General features: G+C 22.1%; 9 protein-coding genes across 9 annotated transcripts; 4 read left to right on the top strand and 5 right to left on the bottom strand.

Moving 5' to 3' along the window:
• Positions 1 to 555: 555 nt before the first annotated feature.
• On the top strand, positions 556 to 6,962 carry SRAE_X000123200 (Hypothetical protein; the record flags this gene model as incomplete). The annotated part of the gene is made up of 6 exons (XM_024646630.1): positions 556 to 3,251; positions 3,304 to 3,461; positions 3,504 to 4,406; positions 4,455 to 5,910; positions 5,951 to 6,274; positions 6,332 to 6,962. 6 exons carry the CDS (start codon positions 556 to 558, stop codon positions 6,960 to 6,962), a joined length of 6,168 nt encoding a protein of 2,055 aa, XP_024498695.1.
• A 374-nt stretch (positions 6,963 to 7,336) lies between these two features.
• On the bottom strand, positions 7,337 to 8,463 carry SRAE_X000123300 (Zona pellucida domain-containing protein; the record flags this gene model as incomplete). The annotated part of the gene is made up of 2 exons (XM_024646641.1): positions 7,337 to 7,528; positions 7,576 to 8,463. The coding sequence occupies 2 exons, from the start codon at positions 8,461 to 8,463 to the stop codon at positions 7,337 to 7,339; spliced, it is 1,080 nt and encodes a 359-aa protein (XP_024498696.1).
• Positions 8,464 to 9,125: 662 nt separating this feature from the next.
• On the bottom strand, positions 9,126 to 10,052 carry SRAE_X000123400 (Hypothetical protein; the record flags this gene model as incomplete). Its single annotated transcript, XM_024646652.1, has 3 exons — positions 9,126 to 9,277; positions 9,319 to 9,966; positions 10,016 to 10,052. The coding sequence occupies 3 exons, from the start codon at positions 10,050 to 10,052 to the stop codon at positions 9,126 to 9,128; spliced, it is 837 nt and encodes a 278-aa protein (XP_024498697.1).
• Positions 10,053 to 10,769: 717 nt separating this feature from the next.
• On the bottom strand, positions 10,770 to 11,768 carry SRAE_X000123500 (Domain of unknown function DUF19 domain-containing protein; the record flags this gene model as incomplete). The annotated part of the gene is made up of 5 exons (XM_024646663.1): positions 10,770 to 10,903; positions 10,950 to 11,104; positions 11,156 to 11,533; positions 11,584 to 11,683; positions 11,738 to 11,768. 5 exons carry the CDS (start codon positions 11,766 to 11,768, stop codon positions 10,770 to 10,772), a joined length of 798 nt encoding a protein of 265 aa, XP_024498698.1.
• Positions 11,769 to 12,355: 587 nt separating this feature from the next.
• On the bottom strand, positions 12,356 to 13,069 carry SRAE_X000123600 (Hypothetical protein; the record flags this gene model as incomplete). The annotated part of the gene is made up of 2 exons (XM_024646674.1): positions 12,356 to 12,969; positions 13,024 to 13,069. The coding sequence occupies 2 exons, from the start codon at positions 13,067 to 13,069 to the stop codon at positions 12,356 to 12,358; spliced, it is 660 nt and encodes a 219-aa protein (XP_024498699.1).
• Positions 13,070 to 13,758: 689 nt separating this feature from the next.
• SRAE_X000123700 (Hypothetical protein) lies at positions 13,759 to 14,829 on the bottom strand (the record flags this gene model as incomplete). The annotated part of the gene is made up of 2 exons (XM_024646685.1): positions 13,759 to 14,622; positions 14,662 to 14,829. 2 exons carry the CDS (start codon positions 14,827 to 14,829, stop codon positions 13,759 to 13,761), a joined length of 1,032 nt encoding a protein of 343 aa, XP_024498700.1.
• An 844-nt stretch (positions 14,830 to 15,673) lies between these two features.
• Positions 15,674 to 16,444, top strand: SRAE_X000123800 (WD40/YVTN repeat-like-containing domain and WD40-repeat-containing domain-containing protein; the record flags this gene model as incomplete). Its single annotated transcript, XM_024646697.1, has 4 exons — positions 15,674 to 16,014; positions 16,054 to 16,240; positions 16,299 to 16,376; positions 16,427 to 16,444. 4 exons carry the CDS (start codon positions 15,674 to 15,676, stop codon positions 16,442 to 16,444), a joined length of 624 nt encoding a protein of 207 aa, XP_024498701.1.
• A 46-nt stretch (positions 16,445 to 16,490) lies between these two features.
• Positions 16,491 to 17,603, top strand: SRAE_X000123900 (WD40 repeat and WD40/YVTN repeat-like-containing domain and WD40-repeat-containing domain-containing protein; the record flags this gene model as incomplete). The annotated part of the gene is made up of 1 exon (XM_024646708.1): positions 16,491 to 17,603. The coding sequence occupies one exon, from the start codon at positions 16,491 to 16,493 to the stop codon at positions 17,601 to 17,603; it is 1,113 nt and encodes a 370-aa protein (XP_024498702.1).
• A 1,623-nt stretch (positions 17,604 to 19,226) lies between these two features.
• SRAE_X000124000 (Hypothetical protein) lies at positions 19,227 to 19,565 on the top strand (the record flags this gene model as incomplete). The annotated part of the gene is made up of 2 exons (XM_024646719.1): positions 19,227 to 19,305; positions 19,357 to 19,565. 2 exons carry the CDS (start codon positions 19,227 to 19,229, stop codon positions 19,563 to 19,565), a joined length of 288 nt encoding a protein of 95 aa, XP_024498703.1.
• Positions 19,566 to 24,847: the final 5,282 nt, after the last annotated feature.

Below are 24,847 nucleotides of genomic sequence, written 5' to 3' on the forward strand. Positions count from 1 at the left end.
ACATATCATCAATGTTCTCAATTATATTTTACTCTTCAAGTTTTTTGCTCATTATACAATTTTTTAAATTATAATGAATACAATTTGTTGATGTAATTTTTTAAATTTAAATAATACATAGAGTTTTATATATTTATTTCTACATTAAAACTATACTAATAAATTATATTCACTTCTCTGACATTTTACTGTCTTCCCGCTATTTTTTTAATATATATTCAATTATATCGTTCTTCTAGTCGCAACCTTGCACTTTTTTTCTCATACAACATTTAGACGGAATAGTGATTGTATCATACCGCCAGCCATGTCTATCCAACAAGAATATGACTATCTAATTTAATGTTTAGACAATAATAAATAGTGTTGTCTCATAACGATTTTTATATGCCAAGCGCACCGCATTGCAATTGGTATTACGCTGTCTTACTTTTATTTTAATTTATTATACTTTGCGTTTATAAATAAAATATATACAATATATATATATATAAATATATATACTATATAACTTTTTATTTTAGGTTCCCAATTTTTTTATTTTTTTTAGCAACAATGAATCAAAATACTAACCCTCCTGGCTCTAAAATGAAAGTTTTATCTAAAGCTGCTTTAAAATATTATCCAGAAGATTTAATAAAAAAAGTTGAAAGTGAAGAACAACAACATTTTTCTATTGAAAGTTTGGAACCAATACCTGAAACACCTTTAAAAGGACCACCTTCTCGTAAAGGAAGGAAAAGAGTTTCAGATGATTCATTAACAAATACACCACAATCTAATGAATCATTAACTGGACGTGTTCCAATAACTAATAATCAAAAGACAGCATCACAAAATAATTTAACCACTAAACCTAAATCAACTCAAAGAACAAAAAAACGCGATGGTGGTGTTGGTTTATCAGCTACTGAGCAAAATGTACTTAAAATTCTAGCTGCAAATGCTCAAGAATTAGGAAACCAAAAAGTACCACCAATTACTATACAACGTTCACAAACAAATATTAACACTGCTAAAATTGTACCAGAAAAAAAACAATTAACACAACAAAATATAAAAGGAATAACAAACGAACAATCTAAAAATAATTCTCCTCATAAAACAATAATTCCACGAACTGCTGGACATCCTCAAAATGTTTCAGCAATTTCTAAAGCAAGTCTCGAGTTGACCCCTAATATTACACCTAATATAAAAAGTAATATAACAAAAAGTGATGTTGATTTTGTTCCACAACTTGCTCCACAACGTAATAAATCTACTGGACGTATTTCAACACCTAAAATTGAACCTGAAATTATTAGAACAATTCCTAAACTTGTTACTACTAATTCACAAACAACCCCAATTGCCCCAACACATTTAGTTATTACTCCACCACCTAAAAGAACTGTTAACACACCAATGCAAAGAATACAACCTATGAGACCAATTAAATCACCCGAATATCAAAATTCATTAAAAATAACCACTAATAACCAACAAGATAATAATACTAATACATTAACAATCTCTCCACCACCAATAAATTTAGTTAATAAACAAAATACCCAACAATCCACACAAAGTAATGTTGCAGCAGCAGGTCATTCTTTACCACCATCTAATATTCAGGTTTCTCCACAGCAACAAAGTTATATTCAACAACAACTTTTACAACAACGTCTTCATCAACAAAATCAAAAAATAAAACAAACACAGCAACAACCTTCCCAAATTCGTGTACAGACACCAAAACAGATACAAAAAATTCAACAACAACAACAAACACAACATCAAAAAATACAACAAGAACAAGCTCAGCAACAACAACATGTTAAAAGAGAAATTCAGAAACAACAAATCCAACATCATCAGTTTCAACAACAACAACAAATTAACCAACAGCTTCAACATCTTCAAAGTCAACAATTTCAACAACAGCTTCAACAACAAAATCAAAATACAATTTTAACTACAAATATTCAATTCCAAGAAACAATAAAAAAATTACAAGAACAGCAAAAAATTAAAGAAAAACTTTTATTAGATCAAAAAAGAATTAATTTAGAAAATGCTGAAAAAATGAGAATTGAAGAGGAAACTCGGCTAAAAAACCAACAAAAGTATATTTTAGAACAAAAAAATATTATTGACCAACAAACAGATGGTCATACGTCTGTTATATATACAACAGCACAAAGTGGATTACAAAATTTAGGAACTGTTGGAAGTAACATTTCTCAACAAAATATATCAAATATTTCAAACCAACAAAATTTACAAGATTTTATTAATCAAGTAACATTACAAAATGTTACAAATCAACAAAATCAAGAACGTTTACTTGAACAACAACGTTTTCAACAAGAAACTGACATGGTAAGGGAACATATGGGAAGGATGATTGCTGCAAATAATTTAAATCAACCATGGCAAAACACACAGACTGTAAATAATAGTGAATTGCTCAATTATTTGTTAAATCAATTTGCAACTATTAATCCTCAATTATTCAATCAATTCCCTATAAATCATGATACTTTGCAACAACTCCTACATGGAAAATCAGACCAAACTTTTCAACGAATGCTTATACAACATCTTGTTAATCAATTGCATTTATTGCTAAATCAAAATATTAGTCCTAATAGTCAAATTTTAACACAACAACAGGTACAATCTACTCAACAAAATCAAAATATTAAAGATAATACAAATGTTAATATGTCAAATACAAATTCTGAACATCATCAACAACAAATTGCATATAATACAGCACTAAATAATTTAGCTGCTGCTGGTATTACAGATGAAAATCGTCTTCGTCTTCAACAAGAATATGCTTCTGTTATTAGATCCTTCCAAGAGGAAGAAAGTAAGAAACAAAAAGCTGAAGAGGATAAAAAAAGATTAGAAGAATTGTTAAAAAAACAACAGGAGAATGAATTATTAAAAAAGGAAGCTGAAAAACAACGTCTTCAAGCTGAAGAGTTATGGAAACGTCAGGAGGCTGAAAAAAGGCAAGCTGAATTAGAGCAAATGAAACAAATAGAAATTGAAAGAATGAGAATTGTTGAAGAAGAAAATAAACGTAAAGAGGAGGAAAAAAGAGTTGAAGAGGAAAGGAAAAGACTTTTAAATGAAAAAATAGAAATGGAAGCTAGAATTAAAGCTGAAGACGAAATGAAAAAATTATTTGAAAACAAAAAACCAAAATATGATGATAATAAAAAAGTTTATAAAGTAAATGATATAATATGTAACAGGTAATTTTATTTTAGTCATTTTTTTTTAATATTAATATATTTTCTTTTTAAGAGTACCACAAAAATTAGAGAAAACAAAAAATATAGTTATTGAAACTAAAAAAGTTCTTACTGTTGAAGAAAAACAAAAAAAAGTGGTCGAAGATGTACATAATAAAATAAGACAAGAAGTTCGTCAACAAGTTGTAAATAATAAAAGTAAAAAACAAGGTAAGGAACAACTTAAAGAGAAAAAAAAAGAAAATTTTATAGTTAAAAATAATGAAGAACATAAAAATGAAGAAAATCGTAAAGATGTTATTGTTCTTCATAAAGAAAGAGTATTAGAAAAAGAAAAAATAGGTGCATTTATTCTTCAAGCTAATCAAATTTATCAATTAAATAAAAATTGTAATATGGACGAATTTTTAAAACTTTGTATATGTTTGGATCCTTCAACGAATATTGAGGAGAAAATATGTGGAGAAAAGTCACTTTTCAAAAGAGAAGATCTTTTAAAAATACCACCAAAAGTTTTTCTAGAAGATCTATCTGCTGAACATAGACGAGTATGTAAAGAATTAGAAGAAGAAGCTAAACGCCTTAATATTGATTGTAAACGATATCCAATAGTTGAAACAATATCAATAAAAAATAATGAACAAGGAATAAAACGTACTGGTGGTCCTAATTCTAATAATACACCCTATAAAAAACCTTGTTTAGAAAAAGTCAATAATTCCCCAATTGTTTTAAAAACAAATCATTTAAGTAAACCAAAAATTGCACCATGCCCAAGTACTTTTCTTCCACCATCATCATTTAAAACTTCAATTCAACATTCTACTGTTTTAAAACCTATTGCAACAAATTCAATAGTCAAAAGAGATGTGGTTCCACCAAAAATGATACTAGTTCAAAAAACTTCATGTGGTCAATTACAACAAATTCAAGATCCTTCTACTATAATTGTTCCAAAAATTGAGAAAAGGGTATCAGTTAGAAAAACAACACCTATTGTATTACCAACAAAAGTATTAAAACCAATTCTTGTTACTAGTAAAAAGGAAATTAGTAAAGTTACTCCTCCAGTTATTGTCAAAAAAACTTCCGTTTGCAATTTTAAAAATGGAGATAAATCTACGGAAAATACAACAAAATGTAAAAGCAAAACCAGTAAGTCTAAAAAAAATTGTCTACCTAGTTTAGTACCAAAGTCTGTAGTTTCTATGACGCGGTCACAAATAGAAGAGCGATTAAAAGCATTTAGAGCTGCCGCAAATGTAGCTGCTACTACTCCTAAAATAGATGGTAATTCTACAAAAAATGATTCTACTGAAAGTGATTCTAATAAACCTGGACCATCTGGTGTAAAAATAAAGTTAAGTGATAAAGATATTGAAACATTAATAAATAAAGGTAAACCACGTCAAAAAACGAGTGGTCTTGAGATGGTTACTAAAATAAAAAATAAATTTGAAAAAGAATATTTGGGTGATTTTAATGTTGAATTAGTAAAAGTAGAAAAAGTTGTTGGTGGTAAAAATAGTAAAATTACTTTTGAAAATGGAAAAACTGAAACAAATAATCCTAATTTTCGGAATGGTTTTTCAAAAAAAAAGAAACACAAAAAAGATAAAAAAATAAGTAAAAAAAATAGTAAAAGAAGAAAAAGAACAATAAAATTTGAAGAAAATGTTGGAGTACATTTATTTACACCTATTTGTAGTGAGGATGAGTATGTTGAACCACCAATTCCTGTTACGGATCAAGTTATTTATGTTGAAGAGTTAATTAAAAAAGTAATTTTTAATCAAAACACTAGTCAAAAGCAAAAAAATGAAGCTTTAGTAAGATTGAATAGTAGATTAGAAGATAAACAATATATTAATTTAAAGGGTGTTGATGAAAATGATATTTTAAAAGATAATTTTATTACAGAATTAGTTTCTTCTGTTATTCAATTTAAGAAAAAATTAACTCTTTTAGATAAATTGACAGAAGAAGTTAATGAAGAAATGGAAAAATTACCAACATTTTCAGATAGTGAAAAACTTAAACATAAATTTAAACTGATAATTAAGAACGAACTTTTAAAACTTGACGAAGAAAGAAAAAGAAATACATACGATAGATTAAAATCAAAAAAAATTGATAAACTTAATTCTGGAAATGTTTGCAAAGATGATTTAAAAGTTGTTGATGGCACTGAAAATAAAAGTACACTACCTGATATTCCTGATGATGTTGATTTAAGAAAGGAAGATCTTCAATGTCATGAATTAATAGATGGAAAAGATGTTACTATGGAAGATAGTGAATCAACAACTGAGAAAAAAAATATTGAGTTAGAAAATGTAATAATACCAAAAGAAATTGCATGTGATAATTTAAAATATATTACAAAAAAGCAAGCTATTTATATTTACAAGTTTGTTAGAACAATACCATCTGGTGTTAAAAAAATTTTAAATGATAGTAGTTCATCAGTTTATGATGATATAAAAATGGACTACATTAAAAACAATCCTTCATTTAAAACTATTTGTGAAATTAAATTACCAAAAAAGATAGATATGTTGTTGAAATCTGTTAAATTCAATGAATTAGGTGTACCTATATTCAAGTCAAAAAGAGACATTTATATTTGTAAAGTATTTCTAAAAAGATACATATTATCGTAAGTTTAATGATAATATTTCTTGTAACATTATTTTTAGTAAATTATATTCAATTTCTAAAAGAAGAATAAAGATATTGGAGGGTCACCATCAACGTCTTGAAGAGTTACATAAGAAACATGAATATGAGAGAGACCTCCAAACACGTAAACATAATCGTGAAAATAAAGAAATTAAGATTGATATTGATTACATGAAAAAATTTATGAGTGACAAAATTTTAAATGAATATGAAACTGAAAAAGATGTTTCAATGAAAAAGATGCTTGAAAAATTAGATTTAGAAGAGCAATATCAGTATAATGAGCTTAAAGAATGGTCTTTAAATCGTAATTTAGTTGCAAAATGTGCTCCTCCGAGACAGTAAGTTTTTTTTTTTGCTTTATTAATATACGATATTTAAAATAATTTTTTTTTTAGTTCAACTTATTTAAGACGCAATTTAGTTGATTCAAAAAATATTATTGAAACAACAAGAAGAGGTGCAAAAAAGAAAGTTGTTATTGAGGATCCAATACCTCATTATATGTTACCATGTAGTTCAGTTAGAATTGATGAAGATGTAGAGTTAATGGAAAAAGAATGGCAAGATAAACAAGCTACTTTAAAAGTTGATGAGGAACCAGTTGTTAAAACAAATAGTAGAAATAAGAAACCTAATACTATAACTGTAATATATGAGGAAAATCGTGTTATTCGTGATGGCAAAATGTTTTATATCCATCAAAATGTTTTTTGTGAATTTAGACATATTGGTCAAATGATGTGTTATATGTTTTTAATTAATAAAGATGAATGCTTTTTAAGATCAAGATTACTTGGTGATACAAGAATATTTTGTGTTTCTAAAAAAGATTTAGAAACTGGTAGAGTTGTATTTAAAAGGAAAGCATCGCAAAAGAAAACTCCAAAAGATCCAAATGAACCAAGTCCTGTAAAATCACGTGCCAAACGTGGTGGACGAACTTCTAGAGGAGGACGTGGTGCACGAGGTAGACGAGGGGCAAGTCGATCTCGTGGTGGACGAGGTAATCGTGGTGGTAGAAGATAAATACATATTTATACTTATTACTAACAAAAATGTATATTTTATGTGTTAATATTGTATTCAACCTTTGCTTTTAATGTACTTACAGAAAAGGAATCTCACTATTAAGTGAATTTTGCAATAAAATGATCTTAATATACAAAAAAAAATTGCAAATTTATCGCAACATTTTTTTTACTTTTTTTGCATTTGATTGATGATCGCAAAATTCTTTTCTGTACATTTCACGTTTAACGTGTTAACTATTTTTTTTTTTAAACTAATTTTTTTAACCTTAATATTGTAGTTTTTATTATACATAACTTTACTAATTAATAAATATAAAAAAAAATCATTGTACTTTTTTTTTTATTTTGTATTAAAATAATATTTAATTTTTAACAACGAATTTTTATAAGAAATATTAGTATGACACCTAATACTAAAAAATTTATAATCATTCCAGCACCAAGAATTGAAAAAAATGTCGTTGAAAAACATACAATATTTTTATCACTTATTATCTTGATAAAATCTATATTATTTGTATAAATTTCGTCATCATTTAATTTACAAAATTTTTCTTTTTCCTGAAATAAAAATATCTTATAAAAAAAAAGTATATATATAAACAAACCTCTTTAGTAATATCAACAGTAGTTAATTCAGTTCTAACATCTAATGTATTATCATTATTTATTAAAGAACGTTTATGAAAAATTTTAGATTCTTCCATTTCAGGATCACTAAATATGGTACTATTAAAAATATTTTCATCGTCTTCCTGTGTAACAATATCAACAATTTGTGGAATATAATTACTATCAGTTGTACAATTAGGTCTTGGACATGATTGATATAATTCTTTAATATTAATAGAAATTTGACATTGATAATACATTTGAGGACGATCTGCATATTTATAAACATTTGATAATTGTCCACCAACAAAATCACTTGTATATTCAATATTATTAATTAATGTTTTATCAACTGAACAACCATTTTTATTAATAATTTCAATTTTGTTACCATTACCATCGTCAACAGAACATGAATGAATAAGCATACAAAAAAGATCAACATTTTCTGTTTCACAAGTCCATTTATGATATACAAGGTTTCCTATTGTTGAAATAGTAACAATCTCACCAGATGGTCCACCATTTAATATTTCATATTTACATACAGGTAATGGTAAGTCATAATTTTGTACAATTGTTGTCATATCACTAACTTCAATATTTGCTGTAACAGTTTTTTCAGTTTCCATATAAAAACACTGTACTCTATATGCTTTATCCATTTTTGTAATAAATTTAGAATGAAATGATATAACAATAGTTGTTGATATAAAAATTCCCTTAGGATTTAATGACCTTGTTTTTAATACATTACACATATCAAATGGAATCTCAATAAAAGCATTTTTCTTACCAATATCATCATTTCTACAATTTTTTTCATTATACATTCCTTTAACAAAAACATGTCCTTCAAAATTATTAATTGTATTAAAATTCATTGCTATTGATAAGGGTCCACAAATTATTTGTGGTTCACCATCAACACCATTTTCCAGAAAATTACAGTAAAATAAGTTTATCTTACAAAAACATAAAAAAATTATTATATAGTATATTTTTAATAAAATCATTTTTTTTATATTAAAAAAATATTATATCAACAAATATTTTTAGTAAAATAAGTAAAAATATTTTTAATCAAATGAAATGTTCTATTTATAATACATTTATGAATGTCTATTAAAACAGATAAATATCCAATAAATCATTTAACAAAGTATAATTTCTTTGAAAGGTTTTGAATAATCTTACAAAATAGGATCAGACAAATGAGGTAGTTTAAATTTTTATATCATGCCACTTGCTGTGCTCAAAAGAATAGAGCGAATATTGTGATTTATCTTAAAATTACTTTATTTTTTAATGACTAATTTAAATTTAATTATTTTTATCCTTTTATAAGTTTTTTTTTTAAATTTTTATTGTTTTCTTGTTAGATATATAAATATATTTTAATAGTAAATATACTGTTTTATAATATGACAAGTTTTTTTTTTAAATATGTTAAATTTTATTTAAACTATATTAAACAATTGTATCGACATACTAACTATAAATTGAAATTTTTTTACTTTATAAAAAATAATTGTCAATTTAATTTTTAATCACTTAACCATCCTTGTTCAGTATATTCCCATTCACCAGATTCATTTTGTTGCCATATATTAGGCATTTTAAAATAATGTTTATTATTTTCAATTTTATGATTTGATTTGACATAATCAGCAATTGTTAATAATGGTGAATGTGCAGCTATAATATAATATTAAAATGTTTTTAAAATTTAAACATACAATCACAAACGTCATTTGCTAATGGGAATTGAGCTTTTACAAATTGGTACTGAGATTCACAAGCCCACCATTCATTTGATCTTGTTTCTCTTCTACATCTTGCTACTGAAAATGGAGCAATGTAACATTTAAGTAAATTTCCTATATAAAGATTAGCATTTGATGGATCATGTTGTATGTTAGCAAAATATATAGAACGACAATTAGCTAATACATTTGCATTTGATGTAAGAACTCTTTGTATACATGTAAGAGCACTATCTCTTTCAACAGTAAAAAGTCCAGGACCACATTCAAATTGATATTGATTAAATGTTCCAGCAATTCCATAAGCATTTGTTGGTGAATCACCAGCTCTAAGTCTTCCAGGAACTGTGATACATCCAATATTTTGTTTTCCTAAACAATTAACAAATTGTTCAATTCCATTACAAACTAGCAATAAACCATCATCATATCCAACTACATTCCCAACAGTTTTTTGAAGATAATTATATAAACTAGTATAATCATTTAAACCATTTTGAGAGGAAACATTCCATCCAGTAAATTGAATAAATCCATACAAACAATGTTGTAAAGCAGATGAATCACAAGTAACGCTTAATTGTCCTTCTCCATTTTTTGCGACAATTAAAACGACAAAGACTATAATATTTTTTTTTTATTTTTTAATTTTGACAAAAAAATAGCATACCTAATAAAAAAATTTTTGTCAAATTGTTCAGCATCATTTCAAACTAAAATTATAACTATAATTTAAAAAAAAAAAAGATTGATTGGATTAAATAAAAAATTCAATATGTAAGATTGTATTTTAATAAGAAATATCATTTATTGTAATGATAAATATAATTATAATTTTATAATTCTTATCAATAGATTCAATATCAATATACATAAAAATATTCTTTATAATTATGTATATTTATTATTTTTACATTTTATTAGTTAATATGAAGTAAAAAATGTTATAATATACATCGACATTTACTTTAAAATTTTTAAAATTATGGCAAATATTTGTTATCATAAAAATTTTTATAAAAATTATTAGGATATAAATAATTTAATAAAAAGAAATATCAGCCATTGATAAGAAAACTTAATTGGATTTTTTTTTCTATCAAATTTACATAAATTTTAATTAATATTTTTATTTATTGTTATCTTTATCATTTTGTAATGTGCAAAATTATCTAGTTCTTATTATTTGATACTTTTAAAATTGTATTATCGTTTTAATGAAAGATTAATGATTAAATTATTTTGATAAATTTTTTATTGTTTTAACAACTTAAATATATTCTTAAAAATATTAAAATTTAAAGAATTAAAAAAAAAAGAAATTATTAAGAAGAAACTTTATTACAAAAAAATGATATTAAAGGAACTATTTCGTCCATTTTTTTATATTTTAACAATTTGTGACGATTTACAAACTAATAAGTTTATAGCCACTTTTCTTCTTCTTGATAGTATTCTCCTGTAATTTCATTTTTTTCCCATGTTTTTGGGATTTTAACTAAAAATTTACCATTTTTGTCAAACTTAACCATGCTAGTTGAAGTTAAAATTTGATCAACTAAAAAAAAATATTAGTAAAAAAGAAATAAAAGTATATAACTTACATATACATTTATTGACGTGATTACAATGATGGAATTGAGCAGAAACATATTCATTAGCAATACTACATCCCCACCATGTAGCCCATTTTTTATTTGTTTTACAGTTTAATGATCCAAAAACTTGACCATATCCATCTTGAAGATCTTTAGCATATCTAAAAAAAAAAATTTATAAAAAAAACAAAAAACAATAATTTTTTTCTTACTTGCAAGCATTAGTTGGATCGTGATTAACATTTTTTCTATAAGTAGAAGATAAAGTAATAAGTTGAGAAGCAGCATTTGCCCAGGTGCTAGCAAGACAATTATAACTATCACCATATGCAGTAAATCCAACAGAACATTCAAAGTTATATTGTCTAAATGTTCCATCATAATCAAAAGCATCATCTGGTGTTGCACCATTAACAATTAATCCAACTGGAGATAAACATTCAGCATAGTTGAATTGACCAAGACATTGATAGAAAGCATTGAAAGAATTACATAAATTAACCCAATTGTTAACATTATTTTTTCCCATATAAAAAAGTGTGGCTAATTGAATGCGAAAATCGGTAGCATTTTTAAAAACAAGATCAGGACTTAATAAATAAAAGTATTATTAATTAAATAAACAAAAAAAAAAACTTACCTTAATCCAAGTGTGTTAGCAAATTGATTTGAACAATGTAAAAATTGAACTTGATCACAATAATTGTCAATTTGATTTTGAGCAGAAGTAAATCCAATAACTACAAAAGAATATTTTATAAAAAAAAACATATAAAAAAAGTTAAAATACTTACAGATTACAAAAAGAGTTATAAATTTAAACATGCTCTAAAAAAAGTATAATTTGATAAATTTAAAAAAGAATGTTTTATAAATATTAAGAGCTTCATTATCATATTATATAACAAACATTTAATGTCCTTAAGATATCAATAAATGATAATATATTATTACCCAATTAATGTGTATTACATTTATATTCATCATCTAATAAAATATATAACTCAACGTAATTGTCTAGTTATATAGTGATCAGATACAAAAATAATCAACCATTTTAAACAATATACTTATCTCTTTTATTAACTTATATAATTAATCTTATAATAAAAAAGAATGATAAAATTTATATATTTGAAGAATGCTTTAAAGAAAATGAGAAATATTATGAGACATATAATATTGATAATTATTATTTTTTGATAAGAAGATATTTGTATCAAAATTTTAATATTTTATTTTTAAAATTTATTCAAAATTTTGTTACAATCTTTATAACAATTTAATAATGTTAAAAAAATTAAAGATTTTTTGTTTTAACGCATAAAAGTTAACTATTTTTTTTTGCAACTTTTTTAGTTAAAAAAAAAAGTAATAAATAGTAATGTTATTTTTTAACATATAAATAAATATTAATAATCAAAAATATTGCACGTATTTTCACACATAGGCCACAAATGATCAGTAAATTGATGGAAAGATTCACAACCATAATATGTAGCTTGATTATTTCCACAAATATCGCGAAATATTTTTGTCTGACAATCTATAGAAGTTTTAACTAATTCACAAATATTTATTGAATCTACCATATAATCATTAAGCATTGTAGTTACACATTTCATTAAATCATCATATTTATATTTAAAAATTCTTTTTAAACATTTCCATTGAGCAATACCGTTATAAAATCCGGCACTACATTGGTATTCCATTGTATTTATAATTGATACATAAAGAAGTGCATTTGATGGTTCTTTAACATTTTTTAAAATAAATAATGTTGAAATACAATCTGATAATGAAATATCTTTTTTATTTAAATATGATCCCATTTTAGCATAAGCATTACATGTTTCAACTAAACCATTACTTCCATTGTAACCATTTATATAAATTTTATTTAATTCATGTGATAAAATTGTAGGATTATTCCAATTAGCTAATTCACTTAAATTTAATTGTTTTTGAAAAATTTTTTGTGATTCTAAAAAATCTTCTACATTACATTCTTTACATGTATTTACTAAAAAAAATATTTATTTTACTAATTATAATTATATTGATACTTTAAACCTACATTGTATGAAGAAAAAAGAAATCAATGAAAGTGGGTATTTTAACATGATAAAGACAACTTCTTTTAGTATTTATCAATTATTTTTCTTCTCAAAATATCAATTATCATTATTAAGGAAAACTTCTTAAATTTATATATTGCACTTATTTTTATAAAACATAATTATACACTTGTCAAGTGATTTGAAAAATTATGACATTTATAATAAAATTTTACTGATTAAACAGTTTATAATATTTTATATTTTATAATCACTATATTTTGATTAATTAAAATTAATAGTTTTTTTTTTCTTATTGTATCATTTTTACATGTTACATATCAAAAATTATTTTAATAATTATAAAAAAAGAATTTTTATTTTTTAAAATCTATATTGACAAAAGTAAAGTATAATGCAAAAAAAAAAATAGATATAAAATATAAAATATTTTTATTTAAAAAACTACAGCAACAAAATGGAAAAATTTATTTTTTTATCAATTAATTTAAAAAATTTAAACGAGAAAAAAAATTTAAGTCAATTTAATTTTAAAAAAAAGGGAAAAATCAAAGCAAAACAATTTAACATAAAGGTATGTTATGTAATAGAACAAAAGTTCCTTATATCTTCGGAATTTAAAAATTCGTAAAAAAAAATTATTGTTGTTAAAAAAAAATTAAAATTAGTCGGCAGTATAATTATTTTAAAAATAATATTAAAATCAAGTTAAAAAAATGGTCATTAGTATTGCGCTATTTTTTTGCCAAAATTTGTTTTTGCTCTTTAGCTAATTGTCTTTTTCTTTCAATTCTTGCTGCTAGTTTTTCTCTATTTTGTTGAGCAAAATTGCGTTCAGATTGAAAACCTAAACCAGCTCTTGTATAAACATCTTTCAATGTTATACCTTCTGTATCTAATGCTGGAGCATGTGGATCACGTTGTCTAAGACGACGATGTTCTTTAAGCATCTCTTTAATTGTTTTTGGAATTGCTGGTTGATGCATATCATAATCACTTAATTGAGTGTTATGTAATGTGCTTTTAGCAGAAGTTGTTTTTGTTACTGGAATGATATCTTTACTATCAATAATCTCATCATCAGATGACAATGGATTTGGATCTTTTGCTTGATGTTTAACATTACTAAGTAAAGCTTTAGTACGTCTTGAGGCTCTTGCAACTATATCATTATTACGTTTTTGATTTACTTTAACACTTTTTTTGTATGATTGATGTTTCATACGACTTTCAAAATCATCTTGTGATGTTGATTGATAAGCTTTTTCAAGAATTTCATGTCTTGAACGTAATAATTTTCCCATTAAATCAATATAATATTGGCGAATAAAATGATCATAAATAACTTTTCTACTATCACGTAGTTGAAGAATTTCGCTACTTTTTTCAGTACTAAACCAATTATGTTGAAGTTTTTTGCGTAATTTTGTTAATGGATTTACAAAATTAAAACCAGGATCACTTGTAAATGCAGCATCAACAAAACTATCAACAGGGATATCATCTACATGAGGTAAAAATTGATATAAGTATTGTTTTGTTAATGGTGGTAACGCATCAAATACACGACGTGAAAAAATACCACGAAAAATGGTTTCCTAAAAATAAAAAATTATTAAGAAAAAATTATAACATACATTTTCAAGAAGAATTTCAGGTACGTTAAAAGAAAAACCATTTAAATTAATTCTTCTTAATCTAAGATTAATTAATTGTCCATATTGTCCATGAACTTGTTGATATTGATAACCACTAGGTCCAGGTTGGGATGGAATAATTTGACGTTGTCTTTGAGGAAATTCCATTATAATTACAATGCCAATAAAGTAATTTTAATATTAGTATTTAGTAAAAAAAATGAAAAAAAAAATATTTATTTACAAAAAAATATTAAATAAATAATTTTTAAGTAATTTATTTAATTAATGTATTTAATTAATATATTTTGCTTAAAGATGCTATACTTTAAAAGCGATATAGTGACATCTTTCCAAGAGTTTGCATTATTCCATTGTTGCATTCCTCTTAATAAAGAAAAATGTTATATAAATTTAAAAGTTTTGGATATTTTTTTTATTATAAAATAAGATAATCCTATCTTATTTTATTTAATTATTAATAAAATATAAATTATTATTTATTTATAAATGTTAATTTATAATATAATTAATATTTTTTATTAAAATTAACATAGAAAATGACTTATAATATTTTAATATTCTACATTTTGTCATATTTAATTATGTATACATAATAAAACAAATGATATAACATTGTAAATGGCAATATAATCTATTTTAATTAACTATATCCATATTTCTGTTATTTTTTTTTATAAAATAATGTACTTTAGTAATATTATATTGACTTTGCTGCTAAAAATATTTATCCATATTTTGGGATATATCATTTTTAAGTTTAAAGTGTAAGAGAAGTAAATAATACATGTCATATGATATATTTTATACATGTATATTAACATTTAATATAATATATATTAAAAAAAAATATTAATTTAGCAATTCAATAAAATTATTTATAAAAAGTTTTTGTTATTTTATTTTCGTTAAAAAATATATTAAATTTATATCACTTCACTTAGAAAATTTAATGGATAATTAAATTATTTTAATTTTATCTTTTTTTTAGATGAAGAATCCAGCAAGCAATGAACAATTACAAAGATTCATGTCCAAGATGGAGTGTCAAGCTATTTCTGATGATGAAGAAGAAAGTAATACATTTGATAAAGGTGAATTAGTATTAGGTGACAAAGAAAAAAACTTAAGTCCCAGAAAAATAGACACTCCTGATATCCTTGAACCTTCATCTGAGAATAGTGAAGTTATAGATATTACAAAGGATGATGAAATTATTGAATGTGAAACAAAAGAAAAACCAGCAATTCTTAGCTCAATAGTTTATGGGGAACCTGAATTACTTATGGGAACACAATTTCCATTAAATTATGGTGTTTGTCCAAGTATGGAGTAAGTTTAAATAAATACTCATTAATTTTTTTATTCTAGGAATTTTATACGTTTAAAAATGAGAATTAATATATTAAAAAGTTTCCATGAATGTAGAAAATTTTCTTTATATAATGGATTAACAAATTCTTTATGTTTTTCAATTGATGGAAGATATATTTTTACATCTGATGATAGTAATATAGGAAGAGTTATTGATGTTCATTCTTGGAAAACAAGACGAATTGTAAGTTCATTAATAATTAGATGTAAATTATTATTTTAATAATATTTTTTTTTTATAGGTATCATTTAACAAATATGGAATATATGATGGACAATTTTTACAACATAATTATGATATAATTCATCCTTCATATAAGGTAAATTTTTCATTAAGACAATATTCATTGGAATATAATAAATATATAAGATTTTACCATGGACATGAAAATAAAATAACAAAACTATCTTTATCACCAGCTGGGATATTGTTTATGACTAGTAGTATAGATGGAACTATAAAATTATGGGATAATAGAGTTCCAAATTCATGTAGTACTATAAGCGGATTCGCAAATCCTAAGATATCATATGACGCAACAGGAAATTATATTGGTGTTGTTGATGAAACATATGTCGTAAAGTTTTTTGATATCAGAACCTATAATCGTGGAACATTAAAAACATTTTTTATTAATGATGAAATTTTAAGTAAAAATAATTATATTAGAGACATTAAATTTTCACCAAATGGTAAAATATTTATATTACCAACAAGTGGATGTTCATTTTCATCGTATGATGTTATAACTGGAGAAAAAATAATAAGTTATGAAAATATAAATAATTGGGGATATTCAAATTATCCTGTTGAATTTTCTCCATGTGGTTCTGTATTATTTGTCTCATGTGATAATGAGGTAAATATTTATAATGTAAATAGTGGATTTTTACACAAAACGTTAATTTCGCAACATCGTCGTAATATTTCGCAAATGAAATTTTTTAATAACGCAATGATGTTGGCAACTAGTGGAGATGGTGTTTCATTATGGACACCTGATTACGCAAAAATTGAAAAGTTTAAAAGTGAGGAAAGAAAAAGAGATGAAATAAAATATAATAATTTTGTAAATCATCTAAAGGAGAGCGCAAAAAAAAGAGATAAATCAAAGATTGGAAATATAAATGGAATTTATAATATGTTTGAACCTTTATATATAAACACTGAAAAAGCCTATCAATCTATAGAATATTTTTACAATAATAACGAAACAAATATTCAAATAAAGGAAGAGGTAGAGGAAGAAGAAGAAGTAACAACTTTTAATGAAAAAGGAAATGAAGTTTGTAATGAAGATGATATAAATGAAATTAAAAATATTCAAAATAATATGAATATAGAAGAAGAACAGAAAAATAGAAGCAGAAAAATCAAAAAAGTAATTCGCAAAATTAAGGTTAAAAAGGAAGAACAAAAAATATTTGAAGATGTTGATATGGTATCTGATGATGAAGAAGAAGAATTTGAGGAAGTTGAATGTGAAGAGGAAGTAGATGAGTATGAATGTATGGAAGAAAATAATTCAATTACGGTAATAAGTTAATTTCATGTTTTTTTTTATTATGAAATATGCATTTTAATGCTTAAATTTTATATTACCAGTTTATTACAAAATTATTTTTATATCATCCATTTCTAACAATTCATACATATTTTTTAAATCATTTTCTATTATTCATAAGTACATGAATTATATAAATTTTAAATAAACCTTAATTTAAAAAATTTCAATAAAAAAAATTTTTTTTTTAATTATCATTTGTCTTTTTCTTTTTTATACAAATATTTCTTTAATATTTGTTAGGTGAATAAAATTAAAAATAAAAATTATATAATGAGTATGGTGAAATGATGTAATTTTAAATTATGTATTGAACTAAAAATTATCTTTACTTGTTAGTTTTTTTTCTTTGTTTTAAACAAATGTACCGTAATTTGATAATAAATATAAAAAAATAGTATACTGTTAGTTTGAATAAATGAAAAATTATAAAATATTATTCAAAATATAAATTTTTCTACAATGTTTTAATTTTATGGTTATTTTTATTTTATTATTTTTAAATTGTAGGTTTTATTTACTGTTTTAATATATAACAATTATTGTAAAAGCAATTCTTTTAATGCATACCTTGAAAAATTTTGAAAAATGTTGTTTTTTTAATCTATAATAGGAAGTAAACTATAAAAAAACATAATTACTTTTTTTTTGTTTGGTATTTAAAATTTTTTATATTTCTTAAATTTTGTAACAAATACTTTATTTATGAATAATCTATTTATAACTTTATATTATATGTTTAAGGTTATTTAAGAAAAATTTTTTTTTCTTACTAAAATTTAGCATTATTCAATTATCTTGTCGATTGAAACTTAAAAAAAAAAGACAATTAATGAACTATTATTATATTAAAAAGGAAATCTTATCATTAATCATTTATTATTTCTTTTACATAATAATTACAAAAACTCTAACTAATTATATTTCTTTTAAAAGATTTATCATATAAATATTCATTTTTTAAAAAATTAATTATATCCTCTTGTACAAACACGTGAGTGTAATTAATCATTTATCTCTATTCTTAGTGCTTCTTCATTACTAAAAATACTGTATTTATTCATGTAAGAATATCTTGCAGAATATTAATTTTCTAATTTGTCTGTCATATTTCTTAATTTTAATTTTTATATTAAAATTCTATCTATAAATATTATTTTTATAAAAGTTATATAAATGTTTATGGTTCCTTTTAAAATAATTGTAATTATTTTTATCATCATAAGAAATACGATAACAAACTATTTCTTTTATAAAAATTAATATTCAAAGTTATTTTTAATATAATATATATTTTATAATATGATATTAATAAATCATAGCTTCTTTAAAAACGTCAAAATCTTTATGTTTTTTTTTGTAATATTTAATTAAATATAGATAACTATTTTTACATTTTTTTTTAATAAAAAATTTACTATACAAAGATGTATAATATGCTTTCTTGTCTTATTGTAATCATTTAAGTAACTTTTTTTTTAACAAACAAACAATAATTTATATAAAAATATAAAATATACAAAATATGATAAATTTTATTTTAGAATGAAGTTCAAAAATTTTGTTTCTATTTTTCTAATCATTTTTATTTCTTTTGATATCATTATGATAACATCATCATTATCAGAAGGTAGAAATTTTAACAATAAAAAATACAAAATTTTACCTAATGGAAGACGTATTTGTAAGCTTTGTTAAAATTTTATTTTTAAAACTTTTTTTTTTTGTTTTTTAGATTTTCTTTATCGTCCAGGCGTATCAATACCTTTTATAGCAAATGCACCTACAAATGATGATGTTTCGATTCCTAATTATATAAAAAATCAAAATCAAAATATTGTTGTAAAAAAAGAGCATCATTTTTCTCATCTACTTAGACAGCCAATTATGAGTATGTCACAATGGTGGAATTTTGAAAGTGATAATCGTTACCGAAAACCTTAAGAATTCACAATCTTTTGATATTATGTTTTTTTTTTTGAAAAAACTCATAAATTTACATTCCTTTGGCTTAAAAACAAATCTTTTACATCTTTTTTTTTTGTTGAGAAACATTATTTAATTTTATTATCTTATATTTTGACCAACAATCAAAATAACAATAAATACCATGATTGGTTGTCGAATCGACACCTTTCATTTGACGGTAATAAATTTTTTATAATTATATTTAACCTTTTTTTTATATCAATAGCAATTCAATTTACATATACTAATTTACAAATCAGTGCAAAATTTACAAACAAATTTAAAAAAAATGAAACCTTTGTAGTATATTTAAATAATAATATATCTTTTGGCTTTGGAATGAATGTTTTATTTTAATAAAAAGATTAATGATAATATTATTTCTAATTGTACTTCTTTTGTCCAATATTGTAATTCTTTTTATAAAATAATTAAATATTACTAAATTTTTTTTTTAAAATTGTATTACTACTAACATTTTGTCATTAAAAAAAATTAATTCATGAAAATAATATAAATAAAAATTTTTATGTAATTTCTTTTAAATTTTATTTTAATACTAAAAATATTATAATATTAAATTTGTTTCATGTTTCTTTTTGTTTAATAAAAAAAAATTACATACTTTTATATTATTGTAATATGTTGAATAAAAACTAATCATTTTTTGTTTATTTAAATGTTATAAGAAATATAATATTTTTTTTTATTTATATTTAATATACAATTAATGATACAATATATATACTGTAAAAAAAAATCCCTCGTTTATAAGATAAGATTATCTTAAATAAAATTACTGGAAGAAGGAGAGAATTTAAATGATATAAAAATAACTTATAACCTATAACATTTATTTATAATATTTAAATTTTTTTTTTTTATTGTTTTTGAATGGCACAGTGTAACACACAATCCCAAGCTAAAAAGTTGTATATAAATATAATATCAATGCATCTAAATTTTTTTTAAATACATTTACAAACTTATTATTACATAAAGCAGAATAAAAAAAAATGTTAAGAAAATAAGTAAATGACGACATTAAAAAGCTTTATTGACCAGTAGTAGCTGGTACCGAATGACAATGTCTCTTTTTTTTTTATCAATTTTATGTAATAAAAATGTTTTTTTTTATATTTCTGTTCTCTTATTCTATATTTTAAAATGTTTGTTTGTTGATTTTTAGAGTATAATACACTATAAAATACATTTAATAGTCCCTTATGTAAATACAATATAAAAAAAGAAACTTGAAAACAATCTTCTTTTATATATTCTGTCATTAATGGTCAAATATCTCTTTTTTTTTATTTACTATTGATATCTTTTAAATGATCTAAAAAGGTATCAAGAAAATATATATATATATATATATATATATATATATAAATATAAATATATATAAATAAATGAATAAAAGAAATATTTTTTAACAGGATCTTTTTTCTAATCCAGCTTCTTCTTATTAAATGAAAATGATCATAATGTCATTTTCCGACAAAGTTTAGTTTTATTATTTATATATAACAATATTATAATGACCAAAAAATATTGAAAAGATAATGTTAATACTACAAAACACAATTACATATAGCACAAAAACAAGTAGAACATAAAAATGTCTCGTACCAACTGGCACGCTGATAAATGTTGTTAAAAAAAAGACTTTAACATGTATTTTAAGCATGTAAAAGTATGTATGAATATTCATAGAAAATTTATTATTACGTTTAACTTTTTAAAAACAGTTTTTCATTTTTAGAATATATATATATATATTTACAAAGGCACTAAAATAAAATTATCAAATATAATTGTTATGTAAAAACAAAAAAAAAATTAAAAAATTGTAATTTGTATTATTTTACATATAAAAATCATCTTATTCTTTCTATGCATAATTATATATATGATCACTTTTTATTTTATTGAGAAAAGAAAAAATTTGAGGAGAATAAAAAAAATAAGAAAACAATGATAATATTATTATTGTTTTTTCTTTTATTAAACCAAACATTTAAGTAATAAACTTGAAGAATGATTATAAAATATTTACTGTTCTTAATTTTTATAATAAATATTTAAATCAACCGTTTTATAACTATCATTATAGTAGTCATTTACCATTTTAAGAGTACAAATATATTCTTGAAATACATAAAATTAATCTACATATTATTTCATTATGTCATTTTTTTTTTCAAAAAAGAACATTATTTTAATATATAAAAAAATTAATGTACCAAAGTTAAAAATATTTTATAAAAAAACAATGATGCTATATTAACTTATTAAATCTTTTTTGTTTTGTTTTTATATAAAAACTGTATCATAACTTGATGATATAAAAGAAAAGATTCTAAAATAATTTTAGATAACGGCAGTGGTGGCCGGCACATACTTCCACCAACAAACCAGATACAAACATCCCTAGCTCAGGCTATTGCCTAAGGAATTATGTACTCATCATATCACTATATTTAAAAATATAAAAGTTATGTAATACGCCTTGTTTCAATTTTTACAGATGATATAATATTAATAAAAAAAATGCCTGTCATACTTTTATCTTTTTATTTCTTATTTAAAGTTTCTTTTACTAAACTACCCACCTTCTTTTTTATACAAATTATAATTTAATTTTTTTATTATAAATTTTTTTCCAAATCAGCTGATTTATTAGTATATATATATTTATATTTCCTTGTTATGTAAAACATATATATATATATATAATATATATATATAATATATAATATATATAAGATAGTAAAAATAAAAAATTTATTTAATTTTACGTTATATTTATTCAGGAAAAAAAATTATTATAATTTCTTATTTTCTAAGATGTCTAATATAAAAAAAAAATTTTTTTTTTTTCATTCAATATTATTTATATACCATAGTAGCAAAAAAAGTGATATCTATAGTAATTATCGTTTTTTTTTATAATAGAAAAACTTTGGACTTTATATATATATATATTTATCTCTCTCTTTTTTTACATAATATATATTTTAATATTATATATTAACCTCCCGGCAAGTGTTGTTTTGTTAAAAAGCATAACGAATACCTTTGTTAACAATTAATTTAATTCTACTAATAGTATATGTTTGTTCCGTCTTTGACTGATTTATTTTTTATTGTACCAGGCTGCACTAGCCTTTTTGTCCATTTTGAAAAATAAAAGTAAACAAAGTGAAAATATACTTGCTGTAGGTAGGAATAAGGATGGTGAAGCTTTCATTTTATAAAATGGATATGTTTCTCTGGCTTCACTATTTATTTCTTCAAATCTTCAGATACGTTAAAAATTTTTTTATATTTTATATATAAAAATATAGTAAATTAAAAAAAATTTATTGTAATTTTAAGTATAATAACACCTGATAATTTAAAAGAATTTTTTTTTATGTTAAAGTATAATTTATTTAAATATTTAAGTTGTATTGTTTACTAATGATTAACTATTTTTTCAAAAAAAAGAATAAAATCCACAATTGATAACGTATTAATATTTATAATCATTTACACTTTACTTTTTTTATTTAAATTTTACTTTAAACTATGACAAATTAGAGTATGATATATTATTTCATTATAAAATATATTATTACGTGATTTTTATGGAGGGAATAAGTAAATGAGGGTGATAAATCTTTTTTTCTTACGTACTTTAATTGAACATAATACTTTTTTAAACACTATTTTATTTTTTTTTTTATTATTATATGTTGTTATATTTCCTTAAATTAAATATTATTATAATTTTGTTTTAAATAATAATGATAAAAATAATATTTCTAATATACAATTTATTGTAACTTATTTTTTATCAAAACTTTTGAAACATTTATATATAGAATTAGTCATAATTATAAAGAATATAAGATAATAACTATTCAAGTACATTTTTAATAATAATTAATACTTTCTTTTACAACTATGATATATATATATATATATATATATATATATATATATATATATATATATATATATATATATATATATAATAATGATAAAAGAGAAAACAAGGTTGACCTTTATTAGGTAACCATAATTTTATATATTATTTTTTATATACATAAATGATAAATATATAATAAATCAGAATTGTATATATGTAATATATACATATATATGTAATAAATTTATAAAAATTTATTTATTTTTTATATTTTATTTATATTTAATTATAGTTTCAAAAATTAATTATTAAACACTATCTCTAGATGACACAATGAATATTTTAATAAAAATTATATTGTACCAACTATAAAGACATCTACCGCGATTTCATTTTTTTTTTTTTAAAAAAATCATCTTTTTTGCAACATTATTTGTTATCCATTTATTTGATCTAAGAAGCAATAGCTAATATCTCTGCTCTTTTATTATGCACTTTTAACTGTTTCGTAAAAATTACAAATAGTTTATCTTACACATTTCAATAATGTACCAGGTTGTGTTTGTTTGCACATTTGCAAGCCATATTTTACTATTATTTAACATTATATTAAAAATTATTATCTTTCATTTCTTAAATCCTCAATTTGAAAAAATCATTTTTATAATATTAAATGATCATAAATGTCTTTTTTTTATTATTATATATATATTATTTAATTAATTTTTTTTATCATTAATGGTATATTTATTGTAGATATTGTCTAATATTTTCTCTTTATCATTTTTTTTATTTCTTTGCTTATCATATCATTGACCAACTAGCCATTTGGTGTCGGGCACCTCCTAGCTCCAGAAACATAAATTATTTTCATTAGTCTCATTCTCAAGATTAACTTTTTTTTTTTCTATTTTCTAAATAATAATATTTATTTAAAAATAATTATATTTTATTAAATGTTTTTTATTTTTAAATATTATGTAAAACTTGATTATTTATTATCTTTTTACACTGTTTTTATATTTATATCCTTTTCTTTTTAATTTTTAAAACAACTTTCACCTTCATCTAATCGAATAATATTTTTATGTATGGTATGTAAAATAAGACATTTTATATTAAAACATGATCCTAAAATCATTTATATTGATGATTATCCTTGAGATTTCAAATGAATTATATATATATATATATATATATATATATATATATATATATATAAATAAATAAAAAAGCTGTTAAAAAAATTTTTTTTTCCTTTTAACTTTTAATAAGTACCTTTTATAATTGTATGTATATATATTTATATATATTTTTCTTTTTTTTATATTATCATATTTCT

The sequence above is a fragment of the Strongyloides ratti genome, scaffold srae_chrx_scaffold0000002, assembly GCF_001040885.1.
Source record: "Strongyloides ratti genome assembly S_ratti_ED321, scaffold srae_chrx_scaffold0000002".
NCBI classification, from domain to species: Eukaryota; Metazoa; Nematoda; class Chromadorea; order Rhabditida; family Strongyloididae; genus Strongyloides; species Strongyloides ratti.